General features: G+C 47.4%; 1 protein-coding gene across 2 annotated transcripts in view; it reads right to left on the bottom strand.

Annotated features, from left to right (window-relative positions):
* Window positions 1-25,769, bottom strand: part of CRACR2A (calcium release activated channel regulator 2A) — a 78,915-nt gene that overhangs the window by 52,477 nt on the left and 669 nt on the right. For both annotated transcript variants that reach the window (XR_001883515.1, XM_017862819.1), the window contains exons 2-4: window positions 16,565-16,676; window positions 15,224-15,407; window positions 9,691-9,837 (exon numbers count right to left, since the gene is read on the bottom strand). Coding sequence is in view for 1 of the 2 variants with exons in the window: in XM_017862819.1 (XP_017718308.1) it covers window positions 9,691-9,837; window positions 15,224-15,407; window positions 16,565-16,676 (443 nt within the window). In the remaining variant the exon portion in view is untranslated. The remainder of the gene's footprint in view (window positions 1-9,690; window positions 9,838-15,223; window positions 15,408-16,564; window positions 16,677-25,769) is intronic.

The following is a 25,769-nucleotide window of genomic DNA, read 5'->3' as shown; positions in this document are numbered from 1 at the left end:
TTTTGAGATGGAGTCTCACTCTGTCACCCAGGCTGGAGTGCAGTGGCCGAATCTCAGCTCACTGCAAGCTCCGCCTCCCGGGTTCACGCCATTCTCCCACCTCAGCCTCCTGAGTAGCTGGGACTACAGGTGCCCGCCACCTTGCCCAGCTAGTTTTTTGTATTTTTTCGTAGAGACGGGGTTTCACCGTGTTAGCCAGGATAGTCTCGATCTCCTGACCTCGTGATCCGCCCGTCTCGGCCTCCCAAAGTGCTGGGATTACAGGTTTGAGCCACCGCGCCCGGCCTAGTTTTCTTTATTTTTTCTAAAAGCTTCTGCCGTATGTATCTTGCTGTTGTGTTGTTTGGCGCATAAAGCTTAATATATGTTGTATCTTCTTTATGGATGGAATTTTTTTCATTACTTCAAAATATTCCCTTTTTATCTTCCTTTACTCATGCCATTGGAAAAATGTTAGACAAAATGAGGACAACAATCTGTAGCAGAGCTCTCTGAGATGTTAATTAGTGACATGTAGGCATAGCCATTCAACCTATCTTCTCTTAGCCATTCTCAAAACACTCCTTCTGGCTGGGCACAGGGGCTCACGCTTGTAATCCCAGCACTTTGGGAGGCCAAGGCGGGCAGATCACCTGAGGTCAGGAGTTCAAGACCAGCCTGACCAACATGGAGAAACCCTCTCTCTGCTAAAAATACAAAAAGTAGCCAGGTATGGTGGTACACGCCTGTAGCCCCAGTTACTCAGGAGGCTGAAGCAGGAGAATCACTTGAGCCCAGAAGGTGGAGGTTGCAGTGCGCCAAGATCCCACCACCGCACTCCAACCTGGGTGACAGAGTGAGACTCCGTCTCAAAACAAACAAACAAAAACAAACCAAAACACTTCTTGACCTGGCTCCCAGAACTCAAGTGGTATCTATTTAATTATTCCATTTTCTACTATCTGACCCTAATCATTTTGAGTTACATAATGCGGGAAAGACGAAGAAGAGGTAGATGAAAGAGGAGTGAGGGCAAGAGACATGAGTTCTCAGTGGAACAGAAGGACAAATATGTGGAAGAGGCAGAGTTAGCAACAGTCATGAGCACTCATATTTATCCTCCCCATCCTTTTCTTTCCCCGTGATAGCTGGGTAGTTCCTCTGGCATGTTTCAGGGCAGTCTAGGTCATAGACCCTTTGCTGACACGCGTATGGTTGCCTCAAAGTTTATTAGATCCAGAATTAGAAGGTCTGGGTTCAAGTCTCGGTTCTGACATTTACAAACTTTCAGGCTTTGGATAAGTCACGTTACCTCAGTAAGCCTTAAGTGTTCTATATCTGAAAAATCAGTTGGTAATACCTACTTTAGATAGAAGTTGTGAAGATTAAAAAAGATAATGCATGTGGAAGTGTCTAACACCATAAGATGCATTTAATAAATTCTAATTAAATAAGTTTTCTGATTCTCCAGAGGCCAAGGACCCCATTTGAGAGTCACTGCTCTATAGATGTCAGCCAAGGGTCAAGTAGAAAGTGGGGGGTGGAGGATCAAGTGGCAGCTTGGTGTACGTGGTGTGAAGAAACGTGGGCAGGAATGGTGAAGGAGTTGGGGATAGAAGACACAGAGGTGGATAAAACCTGAGGAGGCTCAATAGAGAAGACTAAATGTGGAAAGAGACGTCCATACATCCCATTGAAAAGTGTTGATTAAGCCCTTCTTACAGTATGACCCTGGGCAAAATACTTCAGATTGAAGTTATACTCTATGTATAATTTAGCATCTAAGAATATCGAGCCCAGTGCTATAGTGGCAGGGAGGAAAGGAACAGACAGAAGAAGCTACACACCATGAGGCAGACCCAAAAGAACCCTCCTAGGTTCTGTCTGACGGTCATCCTGTGACCTCAGAGCCCTGCTAGGGGGAAGTGAAGGAAGCTACCCGCTCTGGTGGTGGGAAGGATGGTGGAGTTCTCAGGGGAAAAGCTAAGAAGAGGTGAGTTCAGAATAGGGAGATTTTCAACAGCAGACGGGAGAGAGTAACAGTGAGATACTGTGGACGCCATAAGGGCAGTGACGGATCAGAATGAATGAGTCCTACTGAAAACCCAGATGAAAGCCCAGGTCCAGCTCAGGGGATTAAACACCTTCATCCGAGATGTCTGGTTCTGGCAAATGTCCCTCTCTAAAGGATGTGTGTGTGTGTGTGTGTGTGTGCGCACTCACGTGTACGTCTGGTGCTGGGTTACTGGGGAGCTAAGGATGGGAGGAGGATGGGATGTGTGAGAAGGATGTAGGGGTGAAGAATTTATGAGTCTAATGTAAATACAAAGCGTAGCTTCTGAGAGGCCTTTACAGATAATTTGCAGGGAACTGGAAGGTGAGATGTAGTTAGCATTAACTTATCCTGCCAGCCTCCCACAGGAACTGTGAAAATTAATTAACCTTCACAAAGTGCTTTGCACACTGAGAGTTAAGGTGCTACGCCAGAGCGAAGCATTAATACTCAACATCACTGGAGTTCCAGCTAATGGCACATGGGCCAAGGCCTTCCTGCTGTGGAATACTGCTTGGTCAAAAGATTTTCTTCGTGCTTCTCCTCTCCTTTGTCCTCCCTTTTAAATAAAATCTATTGGGATTTCAGAGGGTCTTAGAAAGTCATCCATTCCCCTGCCTAGGTTGTCAGCAGGGGTGTGCTAAAATCATTCCAAGAAAAATGTAGTTTCTGCCGGTTGTAAATGAAAGTGTAGGCTTGGCCTTGCAGAGAGGAAATGGCATTTCTCTACAATTTAGGTACATTTCAGGAGCTTGAACTCAAGGCAGAGTTTCAGAAATGGCCATTGGCCTTGGAGAGTTGTCATTCTGATTGTATGTGTGTCTTTGAGGCTGTGGTTTGATCAGTTACATCTCCTGATTTGCAAAGTTTCGGCAAAGGCAGAAGCAAAGAGGAGAATCCCTCCTCCCCATCACAGAATGAAAGCTTATAAAGCTGATGTACTCCCTACGTCTTTGTTTTTCAAGTGAAGAAAATGAGGATCGAAACAGTGAAGTAACCAGATTTCCAAGTGTCAGAGTAGCGGGCAGAATCCAGGCCGTGACTCGGGTCCCGTGGCTCCATTCACATCACTACACTGTCTGGCCCAGCAGCCTAGGTTGTAAAATAGATAACTCCATATACTTGCATTTAGAATTGTCAGGGTTCCAAATTACACCTGGAATCTGTCAACTGGGGAGTGAGCACGAACTGGAGTGAGGTATGGGGCCAACAGCCCGCACTGCTATGGTCAAAGAGAGGCAAGATTATGGGAGGGGCTTGACTCCTATTTCCCCATGTTACCCACATTCCCTCCCACTCCCTGCCCAACATGCTGATGACAGAACGAAGACCCTCGACTAGAGAAGTCTCAAGAAGTCTGCTCTTTGCAAGAGAAGAACATGGAAGCAAATTCAGCCTCAGTCAGTTTTGTGCTTGGAATGGGAATGGTAAGCAGGGTTTTGGACTCCCCACTGCCCTCCGCCACCTTCTTAGGGCAGCTGCAGTCCTCTGACAGCTAAGAAGCTCCCACTAGAAAAATCCTGTTTAGAGTTTTGTTCCCCTGAAATCAGTCTATCTCGGTCTCTGTAATTATCTGCTTATCTCTGTCTCTGTCTGGATCTCTCTCACACACAAGTGGGCGCATGCACGTGCACACACATACATGCATGATTAGAGTAGAGCTGAATGAAAGGAAAATGTAAGAGTTTGTAGAAAATTCTGCAAAGACTGTGAAATTGCCAATTGGATTTTCAAGACGGATGGTTTCTTCCAAATTAGACTCTGCTGCCTGTATAAACCAACTTTGCAGCTTTATCCCATTCTATAAACCAAACGGTTTTTTATTAGTCAGGTTTACAAATCATGCCCATGGTGTACACAGAGCACAAACAGTCCTCACTTTCCAATTTGCTCTCAGGGCAATGTTAACAATGTGCTCAACATAATAATAAACCCACAGAAGACATGCATTTGATTAAGTCACAGCCTCGTCACCTAGAGTCCCCGCCGAGAACTTCACCCTAAGACTAGGACTAGCATTCCAGATTGGAAGGGCACCCCGGGATGTGCCTTTTGCTGGCTGATTGATTCTGGAAGAACTGGCTAGAGCAGCATTTCTCAAAGCGTGGTCTACAGCCTGCCTGTATCAGAACCGTCTGGGATGTGTGTTATGGTGCATGTTCCTGGGCCCCTTCCCTGAGACACACCGATTTAGACTCTCTAGCGGAGAGGGAACTACCTTTTAATTTAAAAATCCTCTGGTAAATCTAAGCAACCTACCATTCAAGAACTATGAAGCTGAGGCCTTCCCCAAGGTCACGAAGAACTCTGTGGAATGTAAGGGCCACCTGCTAGGAATATGACGCTTTATTTGCTGCCCTAACTTGAGGCAGGGCCAGCGATCTGATGACATCTCTTCCCTGAAAAGCTTCGGGGACAGCTTCCTTGTCCTCCAGGCTCCACAACACAGGTTGCTGATCCTCAGGCTTGTGTGGGGGTGCAGGCCATCATAGCTGGGGCTGCCTGTCAGTCTGTAGGGTGCATTCCTCCTGGTCTGGACACCTTCCCAGAGCCCAGGGAATCACTGCAGACAGGAAGTGGCTGAATGGCAGCTGGTAGCGGCTGCAACTTAAGAGCCTGTGAGCTCCCAAGAAACAGCCTGAGGTCTGATTCAGATGGACAAGGGAACACTGTGCAGATGAGGAGCTGATTCCAAGGAGGGCGTGGGGACTGCTGCTAAGCTTGTCAAGGCCGAGTATGGTCAACCAGTGATGCCAAACAGGCAGCCAGCTGGTATTCCCAGGCTACAGAGCTGCAGAGGATTGAGTCGGAGACCTCCCGGAGCACAGCCTGGGACTGGCCTTTGATCTAGAAAGCACTTTCCTTCAGAGCTCAAAGCACCCCACTCAGATACTGCCTAATTCACCCTTGCCCCACACATTACGAATACAGACGTTAAGCCCCCACCTCAGACAACTGAATTGGCCCCCACTGGGGTGGGACCTCTGGCATCCCAAAGTGGTTCTGGTGAAAAGTCTAGATCCAGACTACTGCTGCCTCCAGACAGCACTGCTCTACATCCCCTGGAGATCTCAAGCTTTCGTTGCAGAAAAAGGTAAATGCAGAGGATGCTTTCTATGGCAAAGACATTCCCAATTCTGAGTTCTCCCCAATGTCTACACTAGATCCCTCGTGCTGAAGTGTGAAGACCTCTGCACATCTGCACGGCGAATGCAGAGGGGACTTGCTCAGTGGAAGTCTCACCTTCCTTCCTTGGAGAGAAGTGGAGGCCCAGAAGGGGGTTGAATCCGAAATTTCTTCAACTTCTGTGCAAAAGGACAAGGGTGAGGGAGACTGAATGCTCCCAGACCCCTTCCCTGCTGCTATTTCTGATATGCAGGTTAAAAAAATTCACAGCCATGAGTGAGGAGGACTCTCGGTTGTTTCCAACAATGCTCCAGGACACTCTGAGGGGTTCTCCTGGCCTCCGCTATTCAGGGCTTGCCTAGCACTCAGCCACCTCAGTTCACCTCCTCCCTCCCAGGAAGTGGGGGTAAATGTGAGGAGGAAGCTGGGGTGGGCCTTTTCCACTCACAGCCACAGTGCCACCTGGGGGATACGGCCCAGCCTGGGAGGCTGGGGGCAGGGAGTGTGTGTCCTGCCTAACCTGCATAAGGCTGAACTCCCCCAGAGGTCAGCCTCATTTTCTCTGGCCCTGTGGGAGAAAGGTGTGTGGTCTCCACAAGGAGAAAAAGTAGAGGCTGTGCTGCCCATGGCAATGCTGTCTAAGGTTTCATTTGCAGGAGGATTTTCTGGTCTGTCTTGTGCAGAATTTCCAGGCATCTAAGTGCCGTCTCCTCGGTGCAATCACGAACTCCTCAAGCGGAGGGACCCTACGTTCCCTTTGCTGAACTCAGAGCCTGGCATGGAGGGAGTGCTGGTTCGATGCTTGCTACTGGTTACACACAGACTGTTCCCCTGGTGCCTGGCCCAGGGCAGACATGCAGCAGTCGTGACCTGAGCTGTCATCCCCAGCATCCGGGATAGGCGCTCATTGAAATGTCATCCACTATAATGAAAAGTGAGCGTGTGGAGGTGCCTGGGAGATATTCTCACAGCTCACCAGAACCCGCTCTTCTCCTCGGGATTCCTCTAGGCTCCCTCCCAAATCAGGCCATCCCCAAGAGCTTCCTCCCACTTCCTCTCTAAAACCTGAAAATGTCCCTCGCACAAACAACCTCACACCTCCAAACTCACTTTCTAGATGTCTCAGAATCACTTAATCTCACCCTGAGTCATTTGTAAAGAATCCCATTTTCATATCCTATACCCTGTTGGGATTTCCAGTCTCTTGTTTGACGTCTGAGTTGCAAGTGCCTTTATAGACAGGCCCACCAGCAAGGTGCGACCCACCTTTCTTTAAAAAATAGAAGAGACTGAAAGAGGCTCTAGTAGAAAATATCAGAGGTTGCCAATAAGGAAGCTGATGCACAGAGAGGTAATGCAAGTTGCCTGAGGTCACACAGCTGGTAAGTGCCAGTGGTTGGGCAGGGGCTCCAGTCCTTCCTGCCTCCTATTTCAGTGTCCTGCTCAATACGGTCTGCAGTTCTCAGGTTCTGCATCTGGAGAATGCCTCTGGAACGGGACTGGTCAAAGAGTTCAGTGAGTCCCCAATCCCAACACAGTTCCCTAGCCAAGAGTGGGCCTTGATCAGCTGACTCCAGAGCAGGCATGGCTGGCAGGGATACTGACTGAGGATGGGCATGGAGAGGCTGGAACCTTCGGATGAGCTGGTTGTGCATATGCAGCCAAGAGTGGCTTGACTTTTATCTCAACAACGTTTCAAGCACAATTACTAAATGAGGACAAACCACTAATAGAGGCCCTTAAAGATGGATATCAGGGCTAAGCAGCTCTCCAGCAAGACAGGAGCACTTGTTTCTTCCTGCAGAAATGCAGGCCAGCAGAGGAGGTCCTGCAGATGAGATGCCAGGCTAAGGCTGGGTAATTGCCCACTGGTTCAGACTGCAATTATCTCCTTAGAGAAGAGAAGAATGCCTTCCTTTCTGGGAGAGGCCACTTAACTTTTTCTGTGGCTCCTCCAGGTGATCAGTGCTGGGGGTCAGAGGGGAGAAGGGGGGAAGTGGGGTCAGCAACTAATCTAGTCCCCTCATTTTACAGATAGGAAAACCAAGACTCAAGAGAGGCCACGAAATCTGAGCAGTCACAGAGCTAGCTGGTTGCAAAGTCATACATGCCTCAAACCCAGAACTCCTCATTCTCAGCCTCCCACTTCCCAAAGTTACACGCTAAGCACCTGGACACCCTGTTAAAATGCAGATTCAGTGGGGCTGGGGGTGAGGTCTGAGACTCTCCACTCCTAAGATGTTTCCAGGTGATGCCAACGTTGCTGGTCCATGGACTACACTTTGAGCAGCAAGTCACTACACTGTTGTCTGGAAGGATACAGGGATCCTTAAACTTAGCCTCTGATTATACTGATGCTCAAACTCTCCACTTCAGCCAGACAAATCCTCTAAGACTAACAAAGATACTTATTTAAAATACTAATAATTATTATTTTGACATTCATTGGATACTTATGTGCCAGCACTGTTCCAAATACTTACATGCATTATCTCATTTAATACTCAAAACTCTGTGAGATGGATACTATCCCTATCTTACAGATAAGGAAGCTGAGACCCAGAGAGGTTAGGTAACTTGTCCTAAGTTGATAGCTAGTAAATGGCAGAATCAAGACTCAAACTCAGTTCTGTCTGATTCTTTTTTTTTTGTTTTTTTTTTTTTTTTGAGACGGAGTCTCACTCTGTCACCCAGGCTGGACTGCAGTGGCCGGATTTCACTGCAAGCTCCACCTCCTGGGTTCACGCCATTCTCCTGCCTCAGCCTCCCGAGTAGCTGGGACTACAGGTGCCTGCCACCTCACCCGGCTAGTTTTTTGTAATTTTAGTAGAGACGAGGTTTCACCATGTTAGCCAGGATGGTCTCGATCTCCTGACTTCATGATCCGCCCGTCTCGGCCTCCCAAAGTGCTGGGATCACAGGCTTGAGCCATCGCGCCCGGCCAGTTCTGTCTGATTCTTAATTAGGTAATAGCTACATAAAAATACACCCTTTAATCCTTCCCTTCTCTGAGCTTTGGGAGCCTTTCCCCAGAATGTTCTTAACAGTCCTCCAGCCAATATGTTTCCTCCAGGGCCTCAGCATCTTCATAATGCAGAGTCCTAAAAGTCCTTTCCCTCCAGATCTGTGTATACCCAATGGACCTCAACAAGTTATTTTTAGAGTTGAGGGAGACACAAGACGAAAGGAGCTGGGACTCAGAATAATGTGTAAATACATGATCTACAAGTTATTTTTAGAGTTGAGGTTGGGGAGACACAAGATGAAAAGGACCAGGGACTCAGAATAATGTGTAAATAGATGATCTACAAGTTATTTTTAGAGTTGAGGTTGGGGAGACACAAGACGAAAAGGAGCCGGGAATCAGAATAATGTGTAAATAGATGATCTACACAGCAAGACACATGGTGATCTCTTCTTGTTCAATCAGAGGCTGCACGCTTACTCTAAGACTATTTCAGCACAGACTCTGAAACTGCCTTCCAGGCTTTGCTGGAAGTATCTGAATGGAGGAGCAGGTGCTTTCTGGAACTGCATAGCCATGGGATTGTTGAGGATTCCTGCAGAACGTGAGCAAATCTCTGGGTGTGGACAAGATTTCATGGCAGAAGCAGGGGGCAGGGCCTCCTCTGTATGCTTCCAAGCTCTACTCAAACCCAGCCCTGTGTTTTGGCCTCACCTTCAGGGTTATGAACCATCCCTAGTCATACCACGTCTAAGTCCACGTTCACAAAATGCGAGCTCATGGCTGTAAGTGTGTGTTAAAGGGCTAAGAACAGCACGGTGCCCATAACCATGCATTGATTCTCACGAAGGGACCGGTGTCTAGCGGGCTTGCCCCAGTTTTGTGATATACCCGCCTGTTCTGACTCTGGTTCAGTTCTTCAGTAGCTTCTTCAGATGTTGCTTAACTTGCCTGGTCCTGTCTCCTGGAGAGGTCTTGGAGGCAAATATGGCGGATGAAGATACATGAGGCCGTGACGGGAGAGAGCGGCCAGGAGGAGGGACATTCAGCAGGGCTACAGGTCACCTTACCAAACATGCCACCTCTGCAAAGTAGGCTGATCTGGCACTGGGGGATGGCCTTACTGCCTGGAGGGAAACAGAGTGATTTTTCTTCTGGTCACGGGCACCTGGCTAGCTCACTCCGAGTCCTGGCTCTACTGTTTACAAGCTGTGCCTTCTGGGGCGCACTACTTAACCTTTCTGGGTTTCCAACCCTCCACCTGCAAAATGTGCAGATAATAAATGTGCAAAATGATAACCAGTCCCTACTTCAAGGGGTTGTGGTGAGGACTAAATATGCTAGTGCATAAAAAGTATTTAGAATAGTGCCTATCATATATAGCTTATAAAGGTGAGGGAGAGCTTAAAAATATATATATCGTGACAGACATACAGCCCGGTCCCCACTTTGGCAGACAGCAATAAGGAGGCATCACACAATGTTCTGGCAGAAGATCTAAGAGAAAGTGCACTGTGTGTCTCTTTCACACATAGTTACAGAAAGTGGCTGACACTGGGGTACCCACCTTTTTAGGGCATACTCCAGTTCATTCTTCTCCTCATGGGCTTCTTGGAGCTGGGAGAAGATTCTGGTCAGGAAATCTTCAAAGTTGGATAGTAAATGAGGTTCATCCTTCTTCAGCTGCAGCCAGAGCTGCTTGACATCACTTTCACTGCAAGAGAAGGGATGCTCATGTGGAAGTGTGGAAATGAGGCTTCATGGGAAATACAGAGGTTCCCAGATAGGAAACAGACAGCCAGAAACAGTACCATCAGAATCACTATAAAGATGACAGTAGCTAACGTGGACCGAATGCCTGCTGCATGTGAGGAGCTTCAAGGATATCAGCTCATTTTGTCCTCACAGTAACCCTATGAGGCAGGAGCTGCAATTACCCCATTTACAGATGAGGAAGCAGGTGAAGAGAGGTGGAGTGAGCCGTCTAAGATCACCCAGCAGTAACTGATGGAGTCAGGGCTCCAGATTGGGGTCTGTCTGACTCTGGTGTTGGCCTCCTTCCCCACCTCGCTCTGCTGCTTCTGTTCTCCTGTGGCCTTCACGATGGGCTCATGGGGCTGAGTGTGCACAGCAACATGCTCGGGTGCATCTCCAAATGCCAGGAAGAAGACAGGACAGGAGCCCAGTGCATGTGAGGACACACGCTATGGAGCTAAAGGAGAGAGCTTGTTGCCTCCAGGAAGGATGGTCCTCACTGCTGAGAGGTAAAGATGTGCCATGTGATGGATGGCAGAAAGCAACTGTCGCTGCAGGAAGGGAAGAGAATATGCAGCACCCCACTGTGGCCTGGTGACACTAGGGATGACTGACAGGCAAAAAGAAGGGAAGGAGCAAGTTTGAAAGATGTGCGCACACAGAAAGACAAGACGAGAGAGATGTGGGAGACCCGGGGGCCAATAAACAAAGGCTCAAAGGCACGTGTGTACACGGCTCAGTGGCAGAGATGCAGGGGCTCAGGCTGATACCCAGGGAGGGAATGAGGAGGAGACACACATGGTGGACCCTGTTCTCCCTTTCTGGAGAAACCAAAAACTCTGTAGTCAATGATCAAGCTAAGTTAAACACAAATCTGAAAGAGGATAGGTTTTAATTCAATAAAAGTTAATAATTTCTCACAGCTAGCAGGCAATAGAGTGTTATAGCATCAAGTTTAAAAGTTATAGAACAATAAACAGTAGAGTTCAAGTGAAACTTCACAGGCTAGTTTATTATAAATTACCAATTCAACTTTGTTCTAGCAAAGTAGAGAATAAATACAAATCTTATCCCCCAAACAATCAGGTTTTTGATTTTTTAAATTAATGGACACATACGTATTTTCCAACACTTTTTTCACATCTATAGAACAAGATGTAATAACTAGCTCAGTTCATTGTCTTCTCAAAGTCTTTTGTTACTTAAATATTCACTCTGTGTCTTAATCTTTCAAGTTTCCAGCTATTGAAAATATAAGTCCTTCACCTCCTTCCATCCTTTCAACACAATTACATTTTGATTATTTACTCTGTTAAACTTTGAGACTTTATGTAGTGTATATTTCCCATTTAATTAATTTAATTTAATTATGGAAAACCGCTTATGACCCTCGTTTTATGAGGATAAAGTTAACTGTATGCCTATACTTCTCTTGAGCTCTTTCCAAAATTTGCTCATCCATTACAGTCATCTGTACCTCGACAATCTGTCACCAACAGATTCCTGTTGGCTCCCCAGGAATCCTCAGGATAAAGAACAAAATTATCTGTGCTTATATAACAAGCATTATATTTTAGAAATTTTCTTCGGAAGTGATACTTGATAGTGCCATGCTAGCAATGCCCCTGTGGCATAGACATTACTCTCTGCACCCTGCAGAGAAGAAGCCCACTGAGAAATGGGTGGTGACCTCCCATCCCTGTGGCAGGTTGTTCCCTGCTGTGGTCTGAATGTTTATATCTCCTACAAGTTCGTATGTTTAAATCCTAACCCCCAACATGATGGGATCAATAGGTGAGGCCTTTGAGAGGTGATTAGATCACGAAGGCAGAGCCCTCATGAGTGGGACTAGTGCCATCGACACTGTGTTCTACAATTAGTATCGTTTTAAAACTCTGTATGCCAGTTCCCACTAGTGCCATCGACACTGTGTTCTACAATTAGTATCGTTTTAAAACTCTGTATGCCAGTTCCCAAATATGATATTAAATACATGTTTATACTATTATGACTACATAAATAATATCCCTGGAGAACCAGGACTTTTCCTAAAATTACACCATTATTTGTTTTACTTCCTTTCCCTGTCCCACTTCCCCAAATTCCTTATCAGTTTCTTCTGGAAGTACCTCCCGAATAAATCACTTTAAGACAGAAACCACAAAAACAGAAACATAAATGTGACTTGTCTCCCATTAATATTCCAAAAACAGAAGATCTGAGGATAGCTCCGACCAGGAACCCTCAGGATAAGGAATAAAATCCTTTGTGCTTGTGTATTAAGCATTATATTTTAGAAACCTTATTCAGAAGTGATATTCAATAATGCCATGCTAGCAAATGCTCGTGGGGAATGGACATTACTCTCTGCACCCAGCAGAGAAGGGGACCACTGAGAAACAGGCCCACCTCTGATCAGTTATCTGGTCATCTCTTTAACACTTCATCCCTGTCTTCCTCCTTTCCTTGTTCCATCACTTCCACCAGTTCTTTCTTCTATCCCATCCAAACATCCGCCTACTTATTTAGACCATCCATCCATCCACCCATCCACCCACCCACCCATTTCCTTATTAACTCAACAAGTATTTATTGTGATCTACTGTAAACCTTGCACTGTACTGGATGTCATGGGTGAATCTGGGAAATGGGAGAAGAGGAGGTAAGGAGCCTCTCTGTTTTTCAGAATGAGTTCCATTCCTCCCCGCCCCACAACACACACACAACATGTTGTGGGGGGTCTTATTTCATCCTACAGGTAAAATTTAGATGTGACAAAGGGTTCAGAGATAAGAGGGTCTCAGAGAGACACCATGGTGACCTCCCATCCCTGTGGCAGGTTGCTCCCTGCTGTGGTCTGAATGTTTATATCTCCTACAAATGCATATGTTTAAATCCTAACCCTGACGTGATGGTATCAGAAGGTGAGGACTTTGAGAGGTGATTAGATCATGAAGGCAGAGCCCTCACAAATGGCACTAGTGCCCTTATAAAAGTCCAGAAGAAGCTCATTCACCCTTCCTGCCATATGAGGATACAGTGAGAAGACAACTGTCTGTGAACGAGGAAATGTGACCTCATTAGACAGCAAATCTGCTGGCACCTTGATCTTGAACTTCCTAGCTTCCAGAACTGCCAGAAATAAATTTTGGTTATTTATAAAGTACCCCGTCTATGGCAGTGTATTACAGCAAACCAAACGAATTGAGACATGCCATCACGAAGTAAACGCATTGTAAAATCAAGGTTCACCTTGCCAGCCTAGGTCTGTCTGTCCACACCTGCCAGGTTCCCGTAGCAGCCAACTGAGCTAAAGTCCCAGCGAGATTTGCAGACCCACCTGCTCATCTTCCAACACTCTTTGAACTACTTAGTCATGGCAACAACATCTTGCCCCAGATTTCTGAGAAAGGTACAAGTCTTCCAACTTTTGATGAAAAACAAGCCAAAGCTCACTAAGCTGTCAAATGACTCAGCCAATCAGGCCACCAAGAAAAGCCAAAGTGCAGATGTCCAGTCTCGAACGTCTAGAACACACCAAGGCCACCCCTCCTGGGAGGATACGGGAGTATAGGCTAGAAGGGATTCTGGGAGGTTTATCAATCCATTTCACTGCTTCCAGAACAACACACAAATCATTTCGGTGAGTAAAATCTTCAAAGAGCCCTCCAATCTTCATAGCCTTTTCTATTTCCCTATCTGAGGTCTCACAGCCATGAATGTTTCCCTCATGCTGCAACCTAAGACCCCTTCAGTGAGGATGGAAGTGGCTGGTCACCATCTTCTGCGTATCAGTTTTTACAAACCACTCTGGAAACCTCCACAAAACCTCCTCTCCTTCGGGACATCTCATTTTGGCTCAGTTCTGCACTGGCCTTTGCTATAGGTCCTCAGAGTCACGTCTGGTGGACTCTAATTGAGAACCCTGCCAGGAAGGCTGCTGCCCTGCAGTGCGGGCTGGGTGGAGAGGACCTTTCCTTCCATTACAGTACCTCAGCTCACCTGCACTGCCTTCTCCTTCCCCCTTCTCCAGGAGGAGGTGTCACACTGTCACCAGGAATGGTCTCTGTGCTCTGGCCTTTTGTCCTTGGAGAAGCTGGGTCAGGTGGATGACTAATGAACTTCCCACCCACCTGTGCCCCCTCCACCGGCCCAGCTGCACCGTCTGTGATCCACACCTGCTGCAGCCCCTTCTAGGCCTTCAGCAAAGCTGCTACTGCTGCTGGTCTTGAGTTCCACTTCCTGTGTAGCACCCCCACCAGGATCTTTCCTAGGCCCTTACCTATCCCTTTCTTGCCTGGAACACACTTTTGCCAGGCTTTCCCAATTCTGCCACAGTCTACCAAATTGTTTGCTGAAAAATTCACAGAGCTTCGTCCTGCAAATCATATATAGGCCTCTTCTCTCTTGCCTCCTCTTTATCTTTTCCCACCATAGCCCCTTCTCTTCCCAAGCTCAGGAAACGTCAGCTGCAATCAGCAGGGCATTTCCACCCTGCAGGAAACACACACCTAGCCCAAGATCTAGAGACCCCAAAACAAAAAGGCCAAAGGCAGAGGCTAAAGGGGCAGAAGGTATTACATGCGTTTCAGGCCCTCTGTCTGGTTTCTACTAGCTGTAATATCACATTTTGCTTATTTTATTTTACTTTACTTCAACGTCAGGGCTTAGATCCATGTGTCTATTCCAAAGCACTTTTTAGGGAAAAAAAAGGTGGAGGGGTAATTATGTTTTGTTTGAGATCCCAGCCGTCTAAAATTTTCCAAGTAGTGGCCTGCTAAAAACAGGTTAATTTCCCACCTTGGCTTGCTGCACAAGCCTGGTGTGCTGGGGACACAGTATGCAAATGCTACCACATGATGGGCTTTTGCCAGGAAGGCGCCCACAGTGGGGGCAGCTGGGAGGCACCATAGCTCTAGAGACCCAGGAGAGGTAAAGATGCTGGGGAGCTGACGGTGATAGGAAGCCTTAGTGAGAACTCCCTGAAAAACCCTGAGGGCATGGTACAGACCCCTGATGTGTGAGTGCCCCATGCGGAGCAAGGCTGAGCCAAGGACTGCGGGATAAGGCATGGCCGGGAGTGAGGAAGGTGCGGGGGTGGGCTAGGAGAATAGGAATGTTTCCTACAGAAAACTAATGTAAAAAGCAGAGACAGAGCCCAACACGCAGTCAGGTCATCACAAAGGACAGGCCCCCCATTGGCAGAACCAACGGGCCTTTCCCCACACTGCATTCCAGTGCAGGGCCCGACACCACATGGTTAACAAAGGTTAATTGTTGAACGGACACAGGAAGAGGCCCCTCTCAGGTTGGTCTCCATTCTACAAATCCCTGTCACCACTTACTCTTCCAAAACCTTTTGGGCTCCAAGTCTGTCCATCAGCATCTGGAACTGGGCTTCCTCATCTTCGCCCATGTCTCCCAGATCCTCGTTCCCTCTGGACTGATACACCTTCTCTTCGTGGCGCTGGGCCACCTGCTCACCCGCATCTTCCCGACTTGGGTTATTCTGGCTGAAGAAGAAGTGACCTAGGGGGTGCAGGGCACAAGGATCTGAATTAGACCCACCCACCCAGGAAGAGTTCAGCTTTCTCACCCGCCAGGAATCACTGAAGGTTCATCTGAGAGAAGGAAAGGGAAAGCCCCTCCAGTAAAGATCCATGGATATAGGTCCGTGGACACGTTCCAGATTCTGCGTCTTTTCCGCTTCCACAAACACCCCACCAGTGATGCTAGAATCTGGGAACGGCAGAATGCAAGACAAGTATGGTGTCTCCTTTGTGGTTCTCAGTCCCTTGACATCTGGCTTAGAACTCATCTCTGTCGATTTCTTCTTTAAGCAAGGAGGACTTTCCCTGCACTGCATTCCAGCACCCTGACTGCAGAGGCTCCTATCGTCATCCTAGCCATCCTCCTGCTAGCATCACTAGACTTCACATCTATAAGCTCCTTAACAGTTTCCAGTGTCCTTCCTCCATACTCATACTGTCTAGTATTACCGCACTCTGTCTTATCCTCCCAAGTCAATTAGAAGCTCCTGAAGGTCAGGAAAGGCATCAGATACTTACAAGAAAATTGTATGGCCCCACACATGAGGCAGATGTATGGTAAAATTTGCCTTTGATGTATCTGATAGGATAGTGTGTCTGGTTTCTTTATATTGTTCATAGATCTCAATTCGCCTTCCTCCTGGTTACCTTGAGAATGGCTAGTCTGTTCAAACCTTCTAGAAATTTCTCTGATAGCTATTATCCCTCAACCTGGAAGATTCAGCCAGACTTGGGTTGGAATGAGCCATCCAGTTGTCCCACCTTTTGGCCATTTTTCTATGAAGGCAGGAAAGGAGAGGCTGCAAATCTCATCACAGCTCCCCCTTTGATGCTCTGCCTTCTGTGGAGCTTCCGTCTATCTCCCTTGCCAGTCCCAGTGGGAGGGAACTTGCTAATGGCAGTGCAGTGGGCACTGAGCAAGCAGCAATGTCAGCAGTTGAGACGGGCATGTGAGGAGGCCCAAGCAATCCAGAGCCTGGAGACCCTGAGCTCCAGGTCCCTGAAAGGAGGGCAGGAAAGCTTTACTACTTGCCCCCCAGGTCTAGAGGGAACAGGAATGCACCTTAAACATTAATGCACCTTAAACATCTAAGTAGACCCAGAACCCTGAGGTCCCCAGCACCCATCAGAACTTACTGAATCCAGTAGTAAATTCCTCTGGGGTCAGATAGCCATTGCCATCAGCATCCAGGGCATCAAACACATCCTCCAGTTCCTCCAGGCTGAGTGGTAGCTCCTTATGCAGCCTCTGAAAACAACCCAGAGTGTACTGGTTAATACTGACACTCACCGGTGGTGGAGGTGACCTGGGACTGCGGAGTCTCCTGCCAGAAAGTGTCTAGAGTTCGGCCCAGGCTACAAAAGCCTATAGCAAGCTTCTGCATCCAGACTGCTTCACCATCCCTCTCCTCCTTTGCATGCTAGCACAACTACCATTGATTGGGTGCCTACTAATGCACCAGGCCATTTGCTAGGTGATTCATAAATAAATATGTAAATACACATTTATCTATCTATCTGCATTTAATTCCCATGACAACGCTTTGAGCTAGGCACTATTATCGTTGTTTTACAGATGAAGTTTGAGGTGAAATTACCTGCTCCAAAGTCACATGGCTAGTAATGACATAGCCAGGAGTCAAATCCAGCTCTGATTCCAAAGCCAGCACTCTCAACATCTGTAAAGGACTCAAACTGTACAGGATCAAATACTTTCAGGATAATACTCACACTGCATAGTGTTATAAAGTTAACTGCAATCATGAATGTAAAGCATTTAACAGTGCCTGCATAGAGAAAGCATTCAATAAAAAGTAGTAGGGAGGCAGAAAGACGGAGAGAGACTCATGGCCCACTGAGGCCCCTCAAGGAGTGCATGGCAGAGCCAGGCTTCAAACCCTGTCTTCCCTGCTCTCCCTAAGCCCCCTTTCCTCTCCCGCACCATGATGCGGGGGTGGGTCATTTACTTGTAAAGGCCTCTCCTGCTGGAGGCCCCTGGTGTCCCAGTGCCTCAGCACTGCATTTGTGTCTGCAGACACACATTTTGGTCCTTGAGCTCTGAGGGGATATGGGATAATCCCCCTTCCTACCTCTGAGTGACCCACACCCAGGTCCTGAGTCTGGGTTCCACTCCGGCTCCCGGCTGACTGGTAACGAATTCCTAGTAAGATCTCAACTGCCATTGGCTTAAGGTACCAAGCCCCCAAGAGTATTTGTGTGTTAAAGGAGGACTGGACAAGACAGTCCCCGTTGGAGGAGGTCATCGCTGGATTTGAGTCTAGAACAGACTCAGACCTCACAAGGAGGGAAGGGCAGAGACCAACTGATGGCCCAAGAGCAAAGTAGCTGAGCTGTTGCTGCTCCCTTCTGGCCTTCTGCCTGATGTGCAGTGGCCTCAGGCCAAGGCTAATTTGCATAGTTGAAGCAAGTGTCCCCTCATATCCAAACAATCTAGGTCTCCAAATGAGAGCTCCCCAGAGAGTTCCTTATATCTCAGCCGACCATCTCCCTTCCTCCCAGTTACCTAAGCGGTAACTGCACAATTGCCAGTGTGGAAGTGACTGACAGCTAAAGACAATGAGTACAGTGCTTTGTAAGAAGAAAGGTATATACCAACCTCAACAATAAAAAAGAGCTGGCAGGTGCGAAAGCCCATAACATAACTGGCAAGAACACTTGGCTTGATCCTATGGCAGTTCTAGCGGATAAGCCATAAAGCTTAATTTGGCAGGTACATGCATTAAGAGAGACCATGATGCATTATAAAGTGGGAAGACAGGCTGATGTGGAAGCCATTTAGAAGAATTGAATTAAATATGAATGGGCTTTTCAAAAAAGGAAGGAGAGTGAGAGAGAGTGTGCAAAGATTCTAGAAGTACATCTGCTTAGCATTCAGCAGAATCTCTGACTTATCAACAATCCATAAACCAGCTGTCTGAAAAGCTACAGTAGGAGAACACAGGGTGAGGAGAGAGTCCATTTTGCAAGCAGGGATTTTATTAGCATCATTGGAAATAAAAAGCATCACACCTGAGGCAGGGTAAAAGCGCAAGCTCCTGTCATGCTCACATTCCTTCCTTGGGATAATCCTTCCTCCTTCCCCACCCTCAGCCTAGGATTGCTGGATCTGATTCAAAATGTGGTCTCTCACATGAGCTGGAGCAAGAAATGAGCTGCAGGAAAATTCCAGGGATCAACGGGACCCTCAACATGCCTTTCACCCAAACACCCCACACACTTTCCTGTTAGCATGAACCAGGAGAGGCTAGTTCACAGCTCACCTTAGGCACCATCCTGGATCCAGCAGCACTTCCAACCCCACATCCCCCTGTTGTCTAATCCCAGTCCTTCTTGTCTACATCTCAAGCCAGTTTCCTCCTTTTGTTGTCAGCGAAGATGGGGAAAGCAATATTATGGGTTCCAAGTAGTTCTTACTCTTCATGTCCTGGCAAATTAGCGCTGAGCGCTTCTTCAGCCTTCTCTGCAGCTGCACTACACCTGATTCTTCAACCTTGTTTTGTTGGCCCTCCTTGAAAAATCTTTTAGTCTTAATAACTATAATTATCTCTTATTTATCACTCTGCTCAGGGCCTGCAGAGCCACAGAAAACCAGCTTGTTCTGGTATGGTCCCCTGGTACTGTTTACATTATTTTTGTTATTTTTATTTTATTTTTTTGAGATAGAGTCTCGCTCTGTCACCCAGGCTGGAGTAGAGTAGTGCGATCTCAGCTCACTGCAACCTCCACCTCCCGGGTTCAAGCGATTCTCCTGCCTCAGCCTCCTGGGTAGCTGGGACTACAAGCACCCACCACCACGCCTGGTTAATTTTTGTATTTTTAGTAGAGACAGTGTTTCACCCTCTTGGCCAGGCTGGTCTTGAACTCCTGACCTTTTGATCCACCTGCCTCAGCCTCCCAAAGTGCTGGGATTACAGGTGTGAGCCACCGCACCTGGCCTACATTTTTAACTAAGTGAGATAAGCAGGGTGGAGGGGAGCAAGATTATTTATTCCACTGTGCAATAAGCCTGTGAGGCTCTGAGATTAGCCTAAAGTCACAGCGGAGACCACAGCTGGGAAAAGAACTGATTTTCCATCCAGGGCTTGAGCAACTGTCTAATAGTTCTCCAGTGCATTCATTCTGTTATTCCCTCACCGTCGTTACCTCCCACACCTACCCACCTACCAGCACCACCAAAAGCACAACACAAAGTCTCCCTTGCCAGCACCACCAAGACCCAGCCTTCCAGAGATCCTGTGGCACTCACAGCTTTTCACGCACCTGGAAGGGCGGGCCAGGGAAAACGAGAGGCACGAGGAGGAACTCAGTTTCCTATCCGTACTGCCCATGGCACTAGGAGCTCTTGAGAACTCCTTTAAATACCAGCCTCACTCTTCACTCTCATCTCCGGCATCGCTTCCTCCCTAAGGCCTCTGCAACTACCCAGGTTAGGTCAGGTTACGCAAGCTCCCCAGACTACCTTTCTCTCATTCATAAGTCTTATCTCGATGAGCATTTTATATACTGACAGATGTGATTCGCTGATGAATGTCTGCTCCCTCGGTGCTCTGAGAACAGGGACCTCATTCGTTAGGCGCTGTTGTGTCCCCAGGATCTAGCCCAGTGCTGACAAACACAAACTCATGTTTGTTTAGATAAGTGTTGAAGGAAGGCATGGATAAGCGCTTGACTAAGAGCAACGGCAGGAGACCCTGAGCTCCTATGTACAGAGTGCTGGTCTAGACCTCGCACACTCCAGATCCTGACCAGCCCAACTGCTAATTCTCAGCAAGACTCATAGTGACTGGCAGCCTTCCAGAACCTGGAACATGGAGCATCTACAGCAGCAGTACTGAGAGTTCATGTCCCAGAGCCATGGGAAAGTGATGTCTTTTGTTGCACTCCAGCCAGACTCCTTTACCTTCCTGGTCACCAGCCCAGTAACATACCCCACGTAGCTTAAAGCATATGGTTGCACAGCTTCAAACATGCTTCCATGGCATTTTTATTAAGGAGAAAAACAGAAGATATCCATTTTTTATGTCCAGAATGACACTGTCCCTCCTTTTGGGGCATTCACAGCATTCTTTTCAGACGCCGTTCCAGCACCAACCACCCTCTTCCCTGTGGTACAGTTCAGCTATACCAAATCTCTTTAGGACGAGAGTGGGAGGTGGGAGGGCAGGATTAACCTTTATCCTGCTTTGCACCTTGATGTGCTTGGCTTGGGCTGATTACGTGGTATAGGCCAGAGTTTCTCAATCTCAGCACTACTGACAATTTTTGGTTAAAGAAGGCAGGGGAGGGACCAACCTGTCTATTATAGGATATACAGCGGCATCCCTAGCCTTTGCCTGCTAAACGCTGGCAGCACTTCCCTCACCAGTCGTTTCAATAAAAAATGCCTCCATACATTGTGTAAGGAACATGGTTGTGCTTTGGTCAAGGATAGACCGTGGTAGAATGTTTACATCCTGCATGACTCAGTGAGTTTAGAGCGCAGGCGTGTAATTCCACTTGTTATCACAGCCATATAGCCATAACATGAGAAGGCCATCACTTGGCTGTACACCACTATTGCCTGTAAAAGGTATAATTGTCCCGCTGACATTGTGCAGGCATGCTTGCGCTTGTGCCCACAGAAAGAGAGAGAGAGTCAGAGCTGTCTGTCATTGCAAACAGATTGCGGGGAGCCAGGACACATGCCCAAAGAAAGAGTTAATTAAGCTGCTGACCCTGAAGGCAAGGGAGGGAGGGCCATGAAGCTGTGTGTGGGGGCCGCCGGATTAAGTAGCCAAGACAGGGCGGACAGTGTGAGAAAGCTGTTGATGAAAGCTGCTGCTGAATAAAACCATATTCACCTGCCTATGACCCCGAGTGTTGTTTCTGCTCATCTACCCACTTCCTCTGGACCTCAGTACGGGCTGGAACCTATGCCGAAGCATGACAATTGGCGTAGTCGTGAACATGACGCATTGCCATATGTCCTCCAGGAGGCAAAATTGCCGCCACTCATGTAGATTGGACACAAAAATAACAGCAGCTGGATATGAGTGGAAGATTCCCTTTTCAGTAGAAATGCCCACTTCTTTTCTCTAAGACAGGACAGACAACTTGCACCTTAAAATCGCAATGTGATGTGCAGCTCCTGTATAAAATGGTACGGTGTCTCCTCAAAAAATTTATAAAATAGAATTATCCTATAATCCAGCAATTTCACTTCTGGGTATATACCCCAAAGAATAAAAAGCAAGGACTTGAACAGATAGTTGCCCATCCATGTCCATATCAGCATTATTCACAAAGAGTCAACAGGTGGAAGTTACCAAGTATCCACTGACAAAGGAATGGAGGACAAAAATGTGGTATATACATACAATGGACTATTATTCAGACTAAAAATATTCTGACACATGCTATGATATGGATGAACCTTGAGGACATTATACTAAGTGAAATAAGCCAGTCACAACAGGACAAATATTATATAAATCCACCTATATAGGACACCTTGAGTAGTCCAATTCAGAGAGACAGAAAATAGAATGGTGGTTGCCAGGGGCTGGGAGTAGGCGAAATGAGGACATTGTTTCATGGGTACAGAGTTTCTGTTTTGCATGATAAAAAGAGTTCTGTAGATATATGATAATGGCGGTTGCAGAAGAAAGTGAAAGCACTTAATGTCACTGAACTGCACACTTAAAAAATGGTGACAATGGTAAATTGTGTGCTATCTGTATCTTACCACGATTAAACACAATCACAGTGCAGAGGACATCAGGGACTGGGCTAAGACGTGGCACATACACAGTGCATTTCCAGGGATTTCCAGGTCCCAGTCTCAGGGCTGAGTGTGCTACATGCTTAAGCTCATTCAATTCTCTTTTAATGCTGGGAGGTAGCTATAAATAATCCACAGCTGAGAAACTGTAGCCTAGAGGGGTTAAGAGATTCACACAAATTCATATTACTAGCAAGTTGCAGATTGAGGATTAAAACCCAAGTTAATTTGCTATAAAAATCTTTTAAAGTTTTCTAGTTAACCTAAATCAGGAGTTAGCCGGCTTTTTCTGAAAACAGCCACAGGGAGTGCATATTTTAGGCTTTGTGGGCCATTCGGTCTTTGTCACAACTACTTCACTCAGCCACTGCAGTGGCAGAAACACACAAAACACATAAAAGAATGAGCACATCTGTGTTCCAAGAAAACTTCACTTACAAAAACAGGTAGTGGCCCAGATTTGGTTAGTTTGCCAACTCCTAAATGACTCTTAAGTTTGGCATAGCCAAGAATTCTGGGCAGCGTTGGGGAGGCAGGTGCTTGGTGTTGGTAGATAATCCTTTTACTCCTCCAAAAAAATCAGGGAATCAGGGTTTTTGAGGCTCCAGGTTTTCTCAGAGAGACCTCCTGCCCATCCTCTCCCCATCTCCCTCTCCCTGTCTGTGACTTTCTTCCCACGTGGCTTCTCCATTAGCTCCTCAGCCTCCTGTGTTCTTCCTCCCACCTGGCCTGTGGCCTCTCCTTCCTTGAAGACCACTCTCTGCTGTCAAGGACCTTTCCTGCTTTCTGAATTTGTATGTATATGAAAAATGTGCTCTTTCCCTTCCAGTTCCCAGGATGCTGTGCTGGGAGCCTAAGGTAAAAAAGGCGGTGGTGCCCAGGCCCAGGAAGTTAGACACCAACCAAAGGGGGTGACCACATGTACACCACGGCCCCATGTGGAAGTGACAAGCCAACACCACAGATGCCTGGAGGACCTGCTGCAGGAGAACCAAGGGGCATGGGGACTTTCTGCAGAGAGCCACAGCTGACCATGAGAAGCCCTGTTTTTCTTCTTCTTCATGCATCTCCCCCAGCCTATCTTCCTTCAGAGGTGGCCAGCGGAAGCAGCCAGAGATGGTGCTTACATAACGTGCTCTGTTCCCTCTCCTGACAGCACTTGCCAGCTGGAAGAACTAAACATTTCAAATGCTTTGTTGACCACAGGTTAGAAAAGCATCAGAAAATTAAGTAGACAGCGGAAACAAATGCCATGGATGCCAAGTTATTGGCTTGCTGGCTTGTTGGTTCGGGCGTCGTCCTGCCTGGATCAGGAGTGGGGACTGGGGAGGAAGGCGGAGTCAGTATTTCTGGGACTTAATGTTTCTGACTATATTTCAAGTCAAATACAAGTGATTTCTTTAAAAATGTATACCTAGTTTAAATTCTCCATGACTCCTCATCCCTTCATTGAAGAGTGGGGCTCAGTGAGAGGTAGGTTATATACAGCAAGAGTGCTGAGTGGCACAGTACATGTGGCTCAGAGTTGACCCTCCATACATGTGAATTTCCTTTTTTTTCTTTCTAGAGGGAATAATCAAAAGTTAAGCCTGATTTTGAAACCACGACCACCAACCACCGCTACTGCAGACCTGTGAATGCCAGTTATGAATTTCACAGACAGGGGTTTGTCAAAGGTTTCCTCAAAACACACTGAATCTGGCCTTGCACGTGGTGAGGCTTTGGGGACTGGGTTTTGGTGACAGAAACTTACTGGGGGAGTCATCACTGCAAAGGAGGGTGGGTGGGGCTCATTTGTGGGCTGAGCTAGTGCTGTTCCCCCAGTCTTTTCCCTCAATTCGTGCAACAGGTGGAGAGCGGAAGAGCTCCAGGAGACTCATAAGAACACCATCACATGGGGCCAGGGAGAGAAAGAACTGCCACACTTCACCTGGGTCACAAGACTCCTTTCATAGCCTCCATACCTCAGAGCTCACAGGCATGAGCAGAGATGGGGCTGAGCCTAATGAGGGTCTACATTTCATTGCCCAACTTTGGTAGATTCTGAAAAACTAGACTTACAGAGAGCCTAGCCATTGTGCTTCCTCCAACAGCACAGGGATGCGTTCCTTTAAAAACTACTCTGATGGAGTGAGTGACACAGAGACGGAGGGGAAAAGAGCTGCTTTGAAAGTACTCTAGTGGAGTCTGTGTTTTATTCACCCACGTTCAAGTGAAATCCTGACGGCGGCATAACAGACTTCAGTCACACACTGAGAAGTTTTTGAAACTAAAGAAGGAAAGGCACCAGACCAGGAGTGGGCAAACTCTGCCCCTGGGCTAACCCAGCAATCCCCTATTTTGGTGTGGCTAGTGAGCTAAGTCTGGTTTTTTTTTTTTTTTTTTTTTTTTTGGAGACGGAGTCTTGCTCTGTTGCCCAGGCTGGAGTGCAGTGGCCGGATCTCAGCTCACTGCAAGCTCCACCTCCCGGGCTTAAGCCATTCTCCTGCCTCAGACTCCTGAGTAGCTGGGACCACAGGCGCCCACCACCTCGCCTGGCTAGTTTTTGTATTTTTTAGTAGAGACGGGGTTTCACCGTGTTAGCCAGGATGGTCTCGATCTCCTGACCTCGTGATCCGCCCGTCTCAGCCTCCCAAAGTGCTGGGATTACAGGCTTAAGCCACTGCACCCGGCCAAGCCTGGTTTTTACATTTTTAAATGGTCGAAAAGAAATATCAAAAGAATAGCAGTACTTGGTGACACATGGAAATTATATATAAAATTCAAACTTCCTTGTCCATAAAGTTTTATTGGAACACGGCACCCTCATTTGTTCACATATTGCCTATGGATGCTTTTGTGCTGCAAAAGCAGAGACGAGTAGCTGTGACAGAGACTGTAAGGTCCACAAAGCGGACAATATTTATTCTCTGGACCTTTATAAAAAGGCTGCCGGGCCCTGCACTAGGCAATGGTGTGCACTGATGCTCTGCACACCATCTCTCTGGAGAATCTCTTCAGGAGAGTGCAGTGTGTTTGGGTTTGAAGGTGAGAGACAGATAAGACAACCTCAGAAATGCCTTCCTCCCAGGTTGTACCTATTCCTAAGGCACAGACAGCAGGAATGACTTCGTTATAACTCAAGTGGGTGCCTTTCTACTTTCAGTTTCAGCAGGTTCTTCTCTGTGTCTTACTTACGTCCCTTATGTTACTACTATCATTTCCCACAATCCCGGAGAGTTACCGAGGCAGAGAGGAAACAGCGCTGGAGTCTGACAGCAAGTAAAGGCCAGAAATAGAATGAACTCGGCCGGGCGCGGTGGCTCAAGCCTGTAATCCCAGCACTTTGGGAGGCCGAGACGGGTGGATCACAAGGTCAGGAGATCGAGACCACCCTGGCTAATACGGTGAAACCCCGTCTCTACTAAAGAATACAAAAAACTAGCCAGGCGACGAGGCGGGCGCCTGTAGTCCCAGCTACTTGGGAGGCTGAGGCAGGAGAATGGCGTAAACCCGGGAGGTGGAGCTTGCAGTGAGCTGAGATCCTGCCACTGCACTCCAGCCTGGGCGACAGAGCCAGAC

Source organism: Rhinopithecus bieti, unplaced genomic scaffold, assembly GCF_001698545.2.
Source record: "Rhinopithecus bieti isolate Rb0 unplaced genomic scaffold, ASM169854v2 scaffold_2654, whole genome shotgun sequence".
NCBI classification, from domain to species: Eukaryota; Metazoa; Chordata; class Mammalia; order Primates; family Cercopithecidae; genus Rhinopithecus; species Rhinopithecus bieti.
The sequence above is the reverse complement of the archived record's forward strand: the minus strand, read 5'-3'. Positions and strand labels throughout refer to the sequence as shown.